This window comes from Pelmatolapia mariae, linkage group LG5 (genome assembly GCF_036321145.2).
Source record: "Pelmatolapia mariae isolate MD_Pm_ZW linkage group LG5, Pm_UMD_F_2, whole genome shotgun sequence".
NCBI lineage: Eukaryota > Metazoa > Chordata > Actinopteri > Cichliformes > Cichlidae > Pelmatolapia > Pelmatolapia mariae.
The window spans coordinates 28463915-28481059 of record NC_086231.1 but is presented as its reverse complement, the minus strand read 5'-3'; the positions used below and the strand labels follow the sequence as shown (position 1 = coordinate 28481059).

The 17145-nt window shown below is 41.3% G+C and overlaps 1 protein-coding gene across 1 annotated transcript in view; it reads left to right on the top strand.

Moving 5' to 3' along the window:
- Positions 1–16681, top strand: part of tafa4b (TAFA chemokine like family member 4b) — a 37297-nt gene extending 20616 nt beyond the window's left edge. The window contains exons 4-6 of the mRNA XM_063473169.1: positions 2688–2843; positions 13583–13707; positions 15842–16681. Coding sequence (XP_063329239.1) covers positions 2688–2843; positions 13583–13707; positions 15842–15853 — 293 coding nt within the window. The 3' untranslated portion in view covers positions 15854–16681. The remainder of the gene's footprint in view (positions 1–2687; positions 2844–13582; positions 13708–15841) is intronic.
- The last annotated feature ends 464 nt before the right edge of the window (positions 16682–17145 follow it).

The following is a 17145-nucleotide window of genomic DNA, read 5'->3' as shown; positions in this document are numbered from 1 at the left end:
GCCACATAATGTCACCATAGATTTTCTGAGTTTCACATCAACAAACCACAGGCAGTCTAAGCAAAGATATGTTTCGGTATGCAGTGTGTTGTGTTGCTCCTCGATGAACGCGACAGTGGCAACATCTAAAATACTCTGAAGTTGTTTAGAGTGTCCTTTAAACTGTCTATGAAAGAAAGCCTCTTAAAGCATTTACTTGAAGAGCACCTTGGTCTCTTTTTTTTCTTCTTCTTCATTAAGCTGCATATGTATACTCTAAGAAAACCCAGCAGAGGCTTTCTGTCTCCTGTCTTCCTTAAATAATGGAAATCACATTAAGAGAAGGATGTGGGCTGTTCTCATACCTTACATTTGCCTCATTTGCATCCATTTACACTTCGTTGAGATTTTAATTAGAGTACGTGCCACGGACAGACAAAAAGAATGTGCATAAATGAAGCTGGGATGGGTTTATCATCCACTGCTCAAACATACCCTCAAAGCTTTAAAGTTTTCAAACGTAAACATCTTCTGCCCAGTCCTGATATAGGCAATAAAGAGAGAAGGCCAGTGCACCTCCTGACCTCATTATGCCAGCGGAAGGCGAGCTGCTCTTTGTTCTCTCTGCTGCCTGTGACACTGCTTTCCCTCCTCCTGCTTGACTCTCTTCCTCTCTTTCCTCTCTCGTGCTAACAAGCTGCCTTTTTCCTGAGATAAGGCCAGCAGATTGAGCAGTCTTACTCAGTTACAGTTCTGCAACAGCAGCAGAATAATTTCTTATTTATTTTGTACAGGCTATACAATAAGGGATTAAAAAAAATCAAGCGTCATTGTGCTTGAATTAGATTTTCTTGTTTTTACGCTGTTACTTTGAGCTTCAGTTGTGATTATTGCTGTTGTAATTATGACTTAATGTGTAGTTCTTGTCCAGTTGACTTGTGCTGAGTTTGATCTTTTCTTGATTTTTATCATTACACAGAGCCTATATATATGTTTGTGTGTGTCAGTGAGTGCATGTGCAGTGCACGGGTGTAATCCGGCAGCTGCTCCAGCCTCAGGAGAGCCCGAGACAGAGGAGTGAGGGAAATGAAAGTGGAGGGATGATAGCGGAGGGGCGCCCTCGGAGAGCCAGGGATCATTGATGGGGCTCTCTGGAGAAGAGAACAAACAAACTTTAAATCAGAAAGGATGAGAGGGGCCATGGCCTGCAGAAATGGAACCCTCTGCTGAGTGTGTGCGCTGTATGAGTGTGTGTGCTTGTGCACACTTTTGTGTCTGCCTGCAAAGCCCATTCAGCTTACCATGAAAAGTTTTGGAGTCTGGGTATAGTCACGTACATAAATGAAATCTGGGCTTATGGTACAGTATAACCAAGGTTTTTCCAGGGCTGTAAAGAGGCTTATAGGTAGTTATGTCGCCAGCAGGGTTTGCTGTGCTCAGGAAACGGTGCCAGAGACTCTCAAGAGTGCACAACAAGCTTTGAGAGGGAAGATAAGGCAGCTGGAATCCATTCAGAAGCCATAAGCAAAGCTTAGATTCACTAAACATTGTACCCAACAGTTTTGGTTGGCTCATTTTCCTTTAGGTAGGCACAAAAATCTTTCTCCTAAGGGATTCATGGGTTTATTCATGTGCTGAGGGGAATGTAACATTAACACAGACAGTGCGCATTACACACTTCTAAGCATTACTATGTAACATAATTTACAAGTCATCCTTGCTGCCTTGTACATGTGACAGATCAAGTTAAAGTATAAATGACTGCTCTCGTGAGCTTACTCCTAAAATGAAGATACAGTCACCTTTTAGTCCCCGAAGACTCTGAAAACAAATCATGTGTGAGGGGGCAAGATGTTCAGAAGGAATTCAACAAAAACATACTGAAACAGTCACACACATAATACCACATTTTGCCACTGTGCAGAAAGCTTTGGGTTTGCGCTACAACGCCTCCGGTTCGCTTGCTGTCCGGAGAGTCTTATAATTAACCAGACCAATGCCTGCTGGGAAGTGAGAAGCTAATAAGAGACATTTGTTGTTGGAGGTGTCAGGTAAAAACAATTATTCTCACATATATCATGACTTTAAGAAGCACACACAAATGCACAGAACCAAACACACAGACAGACGTGCATGGAGAAAGAATGATAAAAACGAAAATGCGGATGCAAACGTGACAGCGATTTCCTCTAACTAAATAAAATGCACACGTCTCTGCTTAGATCAAGTGCTTTGTCTGAAAGGAGTGAAAAACAAATGATTATTTTTTTCAACATTTTCTGCTCTCATTTGCTTTTTGCTTTATTTTTATTTCCCTCCATGCACACCATCACGAGAACAAGAGTCGCCTCTGTGACAGAGTTAATGAGGGCGCTGGGCTGAGAATAAAAGCAAAATATCACTAAAAAGTGTTTACTTATGAATCAAAGACTGAGACCGGAATAAATCGAGGAGTTTAAACAAAAGTAAATTATTCAGCAGATCTGTTTAATCCTCAGAAAAGCTGGCGCGTATTTGATTGTTATTTGCGGCGCAAATGTATTTGAATTTCGACTCGATTATTTTCAACAACAAACGCCAAAACACCAACAAAATCTCCCTTACAGTCGATGAATTTCAAGCAAATAATCCCCCCACCCTTTTTTCCCCTTCTCTCTCTCTCTCTCTCTCTCTCTCTCTCTCTCTCTCTCTCTCTCTCTCTCTCACAGCATCATACCAAGTGAAGCAGGGGACATGTGAGGTGGTGGCGGTGCATCGCTGCTGTAATAAGAATAAGATTGAGGAGCGTTCTCAAACCGTCAAGTGTTCCTGTTTCCCGGGGCAGGTCGCTGGCACGACCAGAGCCAGACCCTCCTGTGTGGAAGGTAAAACTACGTGTGAGTGTTAGTGTGAGTGTGTATATCAGGCCAAGCGCCTCTTCCAGTGGTTCCTCATTTATACAAAACAAAACCCGATGTGAGAATCTCTTGAAATGAAGTAGAATTAGTGATTCTAGTGGAGCTGATCACTGACCAACAGCCTGAGTGGATGTTTGGGCTGAAAATCAGCCCCGTCTTCTAACAGCGCACAGGCCTGAATTTGTTGGGCATTGTTGCTTTGTGAAACACATAAACAAGTCGGGTGTGCTTTCGGTTTCTGTGTTTTGTGCATCATAATGCAGACATCTCCCCCACAACACTGCAGCAGAGCCTCTCCATTTCTGCCAGATCTTTTTGGTATCTGTTGGAAACCTTTGCGAGCGTGACTGGAATTCCAAATGAAGATTTTGCAGGTTTGGACGGTGCTTCGCTGCACAACATGTTTTTGTAATAATTGACACGCTGCTGAATGTGGCGGGGTCACGAAGGCTAAAAATGTTTTTAATCATCTTGCATCATTAAAGTTTCTACATGAAACTTCTCACCTAAAACAAATCATTACTAGATTCATTTTGGAGATATTAGAAACGTAAATAGATGAGTTTAAATTTGCTGCCAGGTTGGATTCTGTGTGAAAATGACTTTTTTTTAATGGCACACTGCTGCTGGATTGACGACGGTGCTCGTCTACTTCCGCAAACAGAGCTTTAAAAATCATGAAAATGTATTTTCAGTTTATTTCCCTATAATAGAAGGAGTGAGATTGAGAATGAATTCCCACCATTGTCTTTACTTAAATAATGATTGGATGTTTACTGGAAAATGAATGTAAAGCACCTTTAAGTGGGTCTTGAGTAATAGGATTTTTAATGTGTTGTAGTGCTAAAGTAAACCTGGATATATCTCTGTCCTCTTTCACCAGCGGTTTGGGGTTCATCGCATCCCAAGGAGATAATATAACATGAAAAGTTAAAGCCACTAATGCCGGTAATGTTTCTCCTTGCCTTGCTAATTCCCCCATGCCATATGAAAGGAGAATCAAAAATATGACATCAGATTGGATACTTAAGCTGCGGTTTTAAAGGAATGATGGTATATGGGACAGCTTAACGTTTCATATCCAGTCAGGCCGCGCGAGTATTTGACAGATGGTGATAGAGAAAGTATTTTCTTTGCATGTTTTTATGGGTTCAGAAAGAACATTTGGGTGATTAGCGAGAGGAAAGTTTTTAAAAACAAATAAAAGCATGACATCAAACCCTTATGTTGGTTATGATTTTCAAGTCAACAGTTAAATAAAAATGTTGTATTCTGAAAAACGACAACAACAAAAATATCATCAAAAGCAACATCAAGCTAATTAATCATCCACAGACTTTCGCTCAGATACACAAATGTGTCTGTTTATACATGCTGAGTGTGTGGGTGTGTGTGTGCGTGCGGCTAGTAGCGAAGATGGACAGACGAAAGCTGCGGGTCGTTTTCATAGACCTCTGTTGCACCCGTTTGTCCGCTTCGAGAGCTGCTGCCCAGCAAGAAACAAGCAGTGTCACTGACCCCTATCATCCGCAGACGCTCCGCTGAGATCAGACACACACACACACTGTGTCAGCCAACCTCATCCAATCGCACTGTATTAGCCCCCTACCAGAAGAAAATACACAGTTGTTTAATACGTGAGCGGAGACACTACCTCTCCAAAGCATGAGGGTTATTCATACTGTTAAGGTCACCTCGGGAGGGGGACTGGAAGCTGATTCCACACTTGCAAACAAATAAGTGATGAATCTACACAAATAGAGTCTTTGATGTGAGATCTGTGGGCAAACTTAAAGTGATGTCTCTTTTTTTCTCTCTCAGATTTGGAGCTAGATCAGATTTCACAGCGTTTGGTTTATTTTCCATGAAAAATAGCGTATTAGCCCCATTATCACTCTAATGCTGTAAATGAATGATATGGTAATTATCAAGAAGGGTAAAAAACGAGCCAAAACAAATCTCATTCACCCCGGCTTGCTGTTTGTTGACGTCTATTGACAGACAGTGCAGCACACAAACAAGAAGTACTCACAGTCATTTAGTTTGGCAAATAGCAACTTCTTATTAAAATGCACATTATTTTTGACACTTGGTTCCCAATCCTACCGCTGTGCTATTGCTACATACAATCAGCTTTAATACAACTTCCCATTTTCATTTGAGTCTTCGTTTTATCTGACTTTGCAAATGCCCGCACGCTTTCCACCTTTACTAGTCAGGGCTGTCCACACACTGCCAGTCTATGCCAACCTCCAGGCACTGAGTTGCTATTGCTGTGCGTGACCAGTAGACGGTGCTTTCCCCATTGAAATAACTTTAGTAACAAGCATACCTGCTGGTTCATTTCAGCACCATTTTCACCCAATAAAAAAGTAGATTTGTTTTTTAACCTCTTTGATGAGTTCCAAGATGGGAACTATTGCTTGATAATGATAAAACCAGGCAACCGTAGCAAAGATGATTGGCTTTGTAATGAAAGCCAGGATAAACAAGGAATCACGTGAAACTTTGCTAACCCTTCAGAGCAGGCACTGCACTGATTCCTTGCTTTTATTTGTTTACTTCAAAGACGTGGTCTCGTTTGCTAAAAGGAGGAGTGACACTAATGAGAACCTAATGCACTCTGCGTGTGATTGAGAGTTAGTGATGGATTCTTTTTGATGGTCTTAATCACTTTTTCGACTCACACGCACGCACAGACTGTGCGGTTCTGCCGTCACACCGGTCATGAGGCTTTCTAATTTTCTATTCAGATCTCACCTCGGACTCTCACCTCCTCTCACTTCCAAATCCAGTGCTCAGCAGCACTTATCTCATGAGTCAGGCTTGACCTCTGAGTTCACAGTTCCAAAAGATCTCACCTCATCCGGGGTTTTCTTACGCACACAAACACACCTCAGTGCACGCACACATCCACACGTGCTTCTCTCTCCCCTTTTTTTTGGCTGGAGCACTGATGGAAAGAGACAAACCCCTCTCAGCAGGTAGCCTTTGTAGAAAAGCCATAGTGTAAATGGAGTTACATTATTGATGCTGGCTGAAAGAGGAGTTAATGGTGAGAGGTCCCATTACTGGGCTGCTGCACTGCATGGTGGGATACGCTTTTTCAAGTGAACTCTATTCATCACAACAACCCTGAAACCCACTTCTGTATTGGCTTCTTTTCTTTTTCTTCTCTGTTGGAATTAGTGCTGGTGGCGTGTGAGAATAAAGGGTTTGTCCTGCAAAAAGTAAGGTCATTTGGAAAAGTCTAAATCTGCACGTGAAGAGTTTGCAGAGGTAGAATTGTTAACCGGAAAAAAAATAGAAGTCAAGCGGTGAAGCTGTTTTCGGGCTAACGCTGTAGGATAAATGCACCCAGTCCACTTCTGAGTGGATCACATATATTTTATATTTATATATCCAAAAAACAAACAAAACACAGGTCGATGTCAAGAAAACATATGCAGTAGCAGAGTTATGTTATGGAAATGTCAACAAATATCTTTTTCCTTGGTGTCACGGTACGCTAATCTATCTTTGAAGGACAGGAACAAACTGTTGCAAATTGTGAACTGTAACAGCAGCTTAGCCCAGAGCCTCTTTATACCAGACAGCTGCAGAGGATGACCAGTTCCATCGTAAATGCTGATGGCCACCCCTTATTTGACGAGGTTAGCAGTCCCTAAATGCAGGACAAAGCTGTAAAGAAACAGCTTTGTCCCATGTTGCTATTCTTTATCTGAATAAGTAATATCGGTTCCATTCATTTTTAATTTGTGATTTATTATGATATTGTTTTTAGCTTCTTGGCCTTTTTTTATTGTATTTATTAGTCTGAAGGTTTGAAGTTGGGGTTTTAGTGAAGCCTGGAGCCCTCTCTCTTTTCTTTCTTTTATTTTTCTCACCATGTGTTTGTGAATATTGTCCAGGGTCTGTGTTTGATGTCTGGTAGAAGGGTTGTCTGCTCTTTTAACTGCAAAACAAATATGCCTAGAGGTGCCAATAAAGGAACCTTGAACCTGAAGATTGACCAGATTCACTAGATGTAAAGGTCCCAATTGTGAACACTATCACACAGTGTGAATTTATTGATGTAAGCAGCAATTTTAACAATATGTTATAATAAATAAACCTCTGCACTTGTATCATCAGAGTAGCACCTGCATCCATCTCATCTGCATTCTCTGGAGTACACTTCTGTACAAAAGCAGAAAGTTGCTCAGAAAGTGAACTGCATGTTTTTTATGGTGGTTTTTTTGGGTACCAGACAAAATGACTTTAAATCTTTTCACAGTCACTGTCATTAAAGTGTGTTTGGCGGTGGGGAACGAGAGAGAGCACGGCGACCTGATAAAAACGGTGGCTGAGTGAATTTTGCTCGCTGTGTGATATGGTGACAGACAAACTGTGTTTCATTGCTGGGCCAAGAAATTTAGTTAAGTGTTTCAGCACACATCAACCTGCTGTTGTTTACAATAATATCTGCTCCTTAATGTCATGCTTTTGAAATTTTGCCAATCTGTTCTGGTGTATGTGCATAACCATAAACCGCGTGCAGTCTTTGTCTGACAGTTATACCGATGTGTTTTTCACTTTTTTGCTTCTTCTTCTTGTTTTTTGTCCACATACCTGGGTGTGCTGGCATGGATGTGCGAGCTGGGGCAATGGAGATAAAGTGTGTTAGTAAATCATTGTAGAAAGAGATGGATGCCGCTCTCCAACTGCTTCTGCACTTCAGGATCACTGAGTGGAACTGTTACAAAGCCTGGGAGCATTCATGTATCTGGGTCCACCTCCAAACTGCCTATGGGTGTGTATGGGTTTGAGTACATGGAGGTGCATCATATTCCCTTTAAATAGTGATGACCTCGGAGCAAGGGCACAGGAATGCTCTGATTGTGCATTATAGCTTACACTTACTGAACATTTGGGACTGTATAGAAGGACACATGAAAACCACATTACATCTATAGTGCTCAACAGACATGTGCGCACATATAAATGTGTAAGCACCCAGACACAGACACAAAGAAACCCTCCTCTGCTGTAGTGTGTATATAGTCAGCTGCTCCATCGTGTGAGTTCAAGCAGTGCCTTTGTAAAGTATTAATGGGGATACACTCCCACAGACACATGCTTGAGTGTGCACAGTGTGATAGGATGTCCTGGCTAACATCAAACAGGCTACAGTGGAGTTACACAATTGGATAGGTAGTCATTAAATTAGTTTTGTTATATCAAAGGCTAATTGGTTACTTTAGATGAAAAGGTTAGGAGTCAGGGAAGTCCATTTGAACTTGGTGACTTTTTTGCGTTCAATGTGACAGATACATTTTTTGCCCACTGATGAACTGAGGATGAGGTGGGAAAGGCTCAATCCATCAAAAAAAGCTGTATGGATGAAAATGTACATTTTCTACTGTGGTATATCATAAAAGGAAAGGTCATGAGAATAATGAATAATGCACTATAATATAGCTAAACTATATTCATTACCATATCTTACCCTTAGAGGGTAGGCCCTGAGTAGAGGTGCTACATTCAAAGCAGCCAGTTGAGGCGTTTGGGCATCTGACCAGCACGCTGCCTGAGTGCCTCTTGGTGAGGTGTTTTGGGCATGTCCAACTGTGGGGAGGCCGCAGGGTAGACCCAGGATATGCTGCCGAGGTTGTGTCTCTCACTTAGCACAGGAATGCCTTGGTGTCCCCCAAACTGGAGGAGGTGGCGAGGAAAAGAAAGAGAAATGATTTAGATTATGCATAACAGTTTTTTTTTGTATTTTGAGAGTTCAATTGTGTTGACCTGGTAAAAATCAGAAATTAAAGCAGTGTTAGAAATCAGGTTTATATTTTTGGCATCGAGGTGAATGGAGGTGGTGTTTTTTTTTTTTCAGTCAACGCTTGTTAATTCACCTGCTAAGCTGGAGCACAGCATGCATTCTTGAAGTGCTAATTGGCAAGAATCAAGGCACTGCATACAATAACTGAGCAACGTTGTGCCACAGGGATGTGAACAAAACATCTTCTTGCTTTTATGCAGTGGAGAAGGAGACCTGCAATTTCAACTTTGTCCACTTGATGTCACAAACATTACAATATCAATGCAAGCAGTGGCAGAGAAGGCATGAACAGAGGCGGCGCTGGGATGAATGCTCATACGGCTGACATGCTTGTTTGCACACACAAAAATGAAAAAACTGAAGCTACAGCTGGCAGAATGCTGAGTGACATTTACCAGGTGTAGATTGACATGTTGTGATCAGTAGCAGGCGAGCAAAAGCTGTAGGCACCCTTGTAGCATAAAACATCCGCAGACCTTATTTAGACAACCCAGGAGACTCAATGAGAGCCAGGGGAATAACATACTGTAGCTCCAGTCCCTTCTGTTGCCTAATCACCTGCACCTTAAACAAAGCCCTGTCTAGACATTTGCCCTCAGCTGATCCCATGCTGAAAGTTTGCAGGAGAACTTAAAAGGCATTCTGAGTGCAGCTTCTATAACGACTGCGAGTAGCTGTGATGAAATGTATGCCTGAGCTGCAAACCTTTTTTTAATTAGCATGGGCACCTTTTGTGAATATAAATGTAGAGTCTTAATGAGACTGATGCAATTAGAGTACGTAGAGCTAAGGGGGAGTTCATGTGTTAAATGCATTTTTCCCTAAAAAAATGGCTTTCTGTTTGACGAACTTGGCAGTGATTCATTTTCACATGTACTTGTTGAACATTATTGTGAAAAAATTACAGGCAAGACTGTGGAGACGCAGTGGAAAGTTGTCATTGTCACATTAGCTTAATAATTTTAAAAGCAACTCAGCTGATGATTGTTTTTCCACTTTGTTTTGTTTTGTAAGAGAGACTTTAACTGAGACCAAAGAACAACCATTTTACATGAGTCACGAGTCATGTGGTATGAAGCAGCAAGCAGTAGGTACTTAATGTTGCTCCCTTATTTTCTTTGGAGCCCCCACAGCGGCTGGATCTGCCTATTGCTCAGGTGCAGAGTTTTGCCACAGATGTCCTTCCTGATACCCTTATGTGCCCGCTATGTCTCAGGCCTCAGTCACACAGGCCGAGAGACCTGTTGGCGACCATCTGGCAGCCGCTGATCATGAGGGGGAAAATGTGCACCTCCTGACTAGTTGTGGATCATTTCTTCGGGTTTTCCTGCCAGTCACTAGCATGAAATGGATCACAAAGATGTACATGATGCTGCACTGAAAGGTCCGTTGCAAATGCTTTGGATGGCAGCAGATTCTCACCTTTGTTGTCTGTAGCTTGCATGGAAGACACAAACTGTCTCATTTTACTCTCTGAGCTAAAATGAATCTGTGCGATGCAAACTGGAAACGGAGACCATTTGTCTTCAAAGTAAAAGTTGTCCTTATCGCTGCAACCAACACATCCCAAAAGGCACAGATTTTCTTCGAAGGAAAACATTCTCCACTGCTTAGTGAGTAGTTTGTGTCTGCAGACAAGTTGGCGTCTTCCATGCAAACTACTGGGTGACAATAGCAGTTCCAAGGAACTTTTCAGTTCAGCACCATATACACCTCTTTCACCAGTTCATGTGACCAATTTCAGGTTAGCAAATGCCAACAACCTCCAGCAACTGAATTTTTCCTTTTTTCTGGTGACCAGTAGCTACCAGGGCGGGTCACTGACAACTGTGTGGGGCTTTAGCATTTGATTTCAAAGTGACTGCCAGCAGCCATCATTTACTATTGACAACCAGTAGGGGAATGCACATTTTTCCTGGTGGTTGCCAGATGGTCGCCGACGGGTCTCTAGGCCTGTGTGACTGAGCGCTAAGACAGCACACAGTCTTCCATAAATCCATCATGTATTGCTTATACGCTTTTTTTTGTTTGTTTTTGTACATAAAAGGCATATGTATATGCCATGCAGTTTAAGAGTTTTGATAGTGATAGTGGATGAAGTTGATTATTTTTGGACAGGTTGCTATTTAAGCCTGTTTCTGGTCTATGTGCCAGTTAAGCTAGCTGGAGGCTGTCTGTGGTTTCATATTTACTGTAGAGGCTCATGAGTGTCAGTAGTGTTAATATAGGTGGATTAGTGAACTATTCAAGATGACTATCTAAATCTTCTAAATGTAAATATTGAATTTCCGTCATTCAAACCGTTGTGCACCTTAAACGCTTCCTACTGGCCTCTAAACTTCCTCCATCAGTACAGCGAGGAAAAATACGGCTCCGGTGGAGATAATTTCAGAACTAACTGGTGCACAGTATCGCTGTAATCTTTTTACCATTGACCTGTTGAGATCTCTGTCTGAATGCCGTCCAGTACTTGAATTATCCATGACATCACAGGCCACGTACAAACTCATGTCCATTTTCTCACTTGACAGGCAGGTTCTTATGTGTCATGCCCCACCCTCCTAGTAATAGCATGAGATAAGGTGCAATAAACACTAACTCCATAATAGCACTCAAAGGCCATGCCTAGTAGCTCTATATAACACTCTAGCAGTACAAAGCACTGTCGTTGACACTGTAATGGCCACATTAACAATCATTACACAGCCATTGGTTTTTAGAACCGCTTACTGCCACTGAGCTCATGTATCATAACAGTGTGTTCAACATTACGCCTCATCATAGTGGCGAGAGGTTTTTTTTGTGTTGACTGGGCAGCTTCAAGTTAGCTTTCTGCTTCTCGCCAATTTCCACTCCGCCTCAATTTGCTACTCTCCTTTTCCTGTGTTTTCTTTGTTTAATCTGCTCCTTTCACCACTACACTCAGTGCTAGTCATCCTCAAACGGCCTCTTTCCTTTGCACCCTTCGCTCTGCCTCCCCGAGTTCCTCTCACTGCTCATTTCCTCACTACAAAGATGTTTTCTTGGTGAACAGCTATTATTTAGTCTTGTCTCCCTCCCGCCCTCCTCTCCCTCTTTCTCTTAGTGGCACTGTTTTCTTCTCCCAGAATGCTTGAGAGAATTGGCCCATGTTCTTTTGCATTATGCAGTTGAAAGTCCATTTTCATCACAATACCAGCTTATCTCATTCATTTGTTGGAAACAGCAGATATGAAAAAAAATTCTTTCTAAACACCATCAGTCCAGCAGCTTAATGATGATGAAGTTGGGGAGATGGGATTCTTTTTTTCTTTCTGCATTCACCTTTGAGACTAAAGGATGGACAGATGATGAGTTAGGAGAGCGGGGACTGAGTTATTCTCAGCTGTCAGACTGTCTCTTGTCTAGAAGGTGGGGTCAAATGATCTGTGAGATTTGAGTGCCAGCTGCTAAGATGGAGGAAACTTTAGCTTTTAATACCGGATAAACTATAGCTCAGCCCAGATTGCATCCACTTTCCTACCTGTGCAACAGGATCCAGTAGCTCAAGACCATATTTACCAAATCAGGTACATTTCCAGTTGTGTGAGGAAATGCTTGAAAAACTATAATAACATGACATTCACAAAAACATAGATTCTGCACTGTATCTAGATGTGCAGTCAAATATGAGCGAATGTGCGGCATTGACCATGTTACCTCCTCTGTACACTCAGGTTGACTCTTCAGGCTTGCTCATCTAAATCCTTGTGTAGTCACTGTTCACCCACATGAGATAGTATTGCATTAATATGAACCATGGCACTGGAACTAAGTGAATATGTCAGATGTGATACCGTTATTCTACAGATAAAAGTGTCAAACCACGGCTGGAATGACGGTGGGAAAGTGTTTTACCTTAACGTGATCAGTTTTCACCCGAGACTACAATAAGAGAAGAAGGGTGCATCAAGCTTTGTTCACTGAAACACAGAAAAGCAGCTTTGTAACAGATCCAGGAGTTGCTAACAAAGAACCCAACGCCACAAACAGCAGTTCTGTCAAAGCGGCAGCTCTCTGAAACATTATCATGCTGGGATGATATGAGTTATTAGATTTGGTTCAAATATGTCCTTGACTGGATGCTGCCATTAATCAAAACTTAGGTAATTATAATAATTAGAATTATTTTGTTTAATACGATTAGAACAAATATAAAATCTTCACAGATGTTTTGTTTTTGTGATCCTGCATGCATATCCTGCCGTCCAAGTTTTTCTTAGTTTGAACAGAATAAAAGTTGTTGCAGTCAGTAAATAAAACACAGCTTCTAATTGTTTGCTTTAGTACAAAGAGCTCTTTTTGACCTGCAAAAATCATACAGCACTTCAGAATCAGCATGTTGTCTTAAATAAATGAGCCTTTTTTTATTGATAGAATTTCTTCTTCATAATCCTATTTTTCCCTTGGTCTTATGCAATATGAATAATGCTGGTTCCATTCACTTAATGTGTTTTGCTGATTTTGCATGTAACAAAAGGCAATTAAATGATAAGCAGAAATTTCATTTGAATTACAGGAAGTGACTGTCAGCTCCTCATGCAAATTCACACATCTGCACAAGAAGCAAAAAAAAAAAACAAAAAAAAAAAAACACAAACAAGTGAACATCAGCAGCGTTGCAGGAGGGAACTTCTCAACTCTTCTCATTCTACTTATGAATAAAAAACCCAGTAATTTTTATTTACAGTGTGCTGTCCATGGTTCTGGTGGTTTCCAGTGATCAGTGTTAATTATTGCATGGTGTGCTGGTCACGTTGGTGTTGTAAATTTGCCTTATTGTAGCCTTTTGCTCTTCATGTCATATAATTCATTTACTAACCCACCGTCTTTAATTTTCTCTCTGAACATCCGCTCACTACTCCAGCGTCCATTGTAGCCCAGAAGTGGTGGTGTCAAATGCAGCCATGTATGGATGGGGAGGAGTGTAAGGTCCTTCCTGACCTGACCGGTTGGTCCTGCAGCACTGGCAACAAAGTCAAAACCACCAAAGTAAGAAGAATGCATTTGTCTGTTTGTCTACACCTGCATGTGCCTGCGCTCTCTCTCTGATGTGAAATCACTGATCAACGCTTCTCCTTTTCATGGATTTCTTACCTGTGTTTTTTGCGCTTCTGCACCGTGACCTACGTGCAGTGTGTAACTCTAATTATAGCGTAGCCTTTGAAATCTTTTCATCAGCGTGCTACAACAAAGCGTGTAAAATTATCAGTGCTCACATCAAAAAGTCCCACGAGAATCATGTGATGTCCAAAAAAATAAAATAAAATACAAAAAAATGCATGTATTACCAACCTAACTAACATTTGATGTAGATAGATATGACCTTGATCTTCAATTCAATTGATTTCTTTTGTCTGTGAAACGTCTTGCTTTAATTAGTATTGGGTAAACAAACTTTCAACTTGATGACTCTTGCTGGTGTTCATATTGTATATGCCAGCATATGAAAAGAAAGAACTCAGAAGGGCTTACCAAGCAAATTAAAGATGATCTTGTAAACAGAGATTGTTTGGATCTTCAAAATGCCCACAGAAGACCGCAGTCTAATTTAATCACTTATTTCAGAGATCATTATAAATTACAAAGAAAATACAGCGCTAATCAACAGGCAAGCCTCCAGGTGATTGTTTGTGGAGCTCCTGTAGCCGTATCTCTTCAGGTAAGACAAATCAAAAAGAACAAAAAACAAAAACAACCGTCACAGTAAACCCGAGACCTCTGTACAATCTACCCCACACAACCGCCATGTGATGTCGAGTAAACTGATGCTATTCATATGAGATAAATTGATTTAAATGAGGGCCCTTCATGGCCCTTTGTAATCTGCTGAAGTGTGAAAGTTAATTTGTGGGTCTGACGACCGGGCTGTGTGTGTGCATGCGCCAGAGTGCGTGCCGTGGGATGGAGCAGGTGTTTATTTACAGGTGAAATATAAAAAGAGAAACAGTTGGACAGTTGGCGCAGGCGCCATAAGACTAATTGCTCAAGAGATGACATAACAGAACAACATCTGTCGCATTCATTAGAATGCATTATGGCTGGGGCCTTCCACAGAGGCTTCACAATTAAGAGTCATAATTAAATTGGTGAGTGGGGTAGACTGAGGAACAGAGGCACTGCCGAGCTCAGTCACAGGCAGTGGAATTAATGACCCTGGGCCTAACACCAACTCTGGGACTGATAGGTGCAATTATCCCTATTTTGTTGCACGTTGCCGTCTCTCTTCTTCTTCACTCCCTTCCTCTCCTTTTTGTCCCTCCTACCTTGTCTGATGAGGCCTTTAAGCTAACTGCATCAGTGGACATTAATTGTGAATTTGCAAGGTGCTTCGGGACTGGCGAGCAGTTACTTGGAGACTTGGTGGCAGATGTCACTGTAGATAGTTGCAATGAGACATCGATTCCTTGGCAACTGCTCACACGGCCCTGCTCTCTTACTTTCTCTGCAGCTCTGTTCTTTACACAGGGCCTCTCTTTCTTCCTCTGACCTCCTTGTACCACCTCAGCATATTATTCACCATGATGATCAGTATATGTCAATCTTTCTTTCACTCCCACACGGCGTAGGTGTGTTGTAGAAAGATGCATAGATTGCCTGACTGAGGCATCATCATTTAACAAGAAACAGCAAAAACACCACACCATGAGATCTGTATTTTCATTCTTACTTAATGTAACTTTATTTGCAGGAGTGGAACAAGCAGAATTAATATTTTATGCATGAACATATCTGGTCATTGTACAGCATAAACACACACCAGACTGGGTTTGCTGATAGAAACAAGTTCTTTACATCTGCAATTACACTCCTTCAGCTCTCTGTTCAAGTGTAAACAAACCATTGCAGCTCCAAGACATGTGAAATTCAGCTTAACCAGTTGAGACACTGTTGGTTCTTGCAATCAGACCACCGGCTAGACTGCCAACAAGCTCTTTTGGTCCAATGAAAAGGACACAGAGGCAGAAATAGAAAGGAAATTGTTTGACTTTAAATATTCACCCCTGACATCCGATTGTCTCTTTCAAATAGAAACATTTGTTCAGCCACTGTGAAGCACTTCATGTGATTAGATGTCTCTGCGACCCTGATTCTCTTCTCTTCTCTCTCTTTTTTTTCTTTTTAGGTCACCCGATAGCAAGAGAGCCACCGAGCCATGAGGAAACATGAAGCTTTCCATGTGGAAAGGATGGATGACTCACACATATTGTATTTACTGTAAGATGCGGGAAAGGAAAGGACTGCTGTCAAGATATCCATCACAAAATAATGGGATTAAACGTACTCATCACAAACTATGTTCACTTGGCAACATGGAGCCACGTGTACAGCATATGTAATATGCTGGTTGTTGAGACCAATGGACTACAATCAGGGTACCAGTGGACAATAAGGGGAGTCTTTTTTTCCAATAATGAACAGTTTGGATTAATCAGAAACGTTTGATTTCAAACTCCAATTAAGCATTTCAAAGTATATATTTCAACAAAGCTTTTTGGGACGAGCGTAAGATGTGAACTGAGAGTGTTGCTGGACACGGTTCAGACCTGTTGAACATATACCGGAAACACTGGCGGCAGTCTGGATGGGTACATGAGAGTTAGCAGCTTATAACTAGCAAATAGCAAATTAGATTTAAACGGCTCTTGTGGGTCAAGTCACTACCACAAAGACTGTTTTGCGGGAGTCATTTTGCAGTTCTAATTAGGAATTGCAATAGGATCATAACAACATATTAAAAATTCATGTAAGATATTTGCACTAGTCGAAGCCGTTTGGGAATGTTTTGTTTTTCTAGATATCGCCCATCTTTTTGCTGTGGATGTCACATGAAACTGAAGGTGAGCATTTTGTAAAATGTCTGACACTTGAAGTAGATAAATATGTATATCACACCTCACTCATTCTGAGTAGTTATTTGTTTAAAAAAAAAAAGGCTCAGACTGTCGAGCTTCACTTACATACAGCTTGGTACAATATGAACTATTAAAGTGTGATTCATCCGTCTCATTTTTTTGCCCAGAGAAATTTTCCAGGCTCGGCCTTCAGAGTTATATATCTTTGATCTGTTTTATTCAGTACTGCGACATCTCTTATTTTGACTGTTGAAAGGAGGACCATAAATGCTCAAACAAGTGTGACCTGTTCTAATGTTGTTATTTCTTTCTTCCTTTTTTTTCCTTACTGAAAATGTTTTCTAAATATTCTGGTTCTTAATCTTTAAAAGCACCGCAGATACGAACCCACCACATGATGAGGTTTCTTTTTAGCTTCTTTTTATTAGACGTGTTAGTTTTTTGCGCGCACGCTGCCTATTGATTTTCTCCAGAATTACCCTCCGTATCAAAGCTTGGGTGAGACATACTGAAATAATTGCCACAGATAATGGCAGTTCAGTTTTTGCAAACATGTTTTTTTTTCTGTACAAGG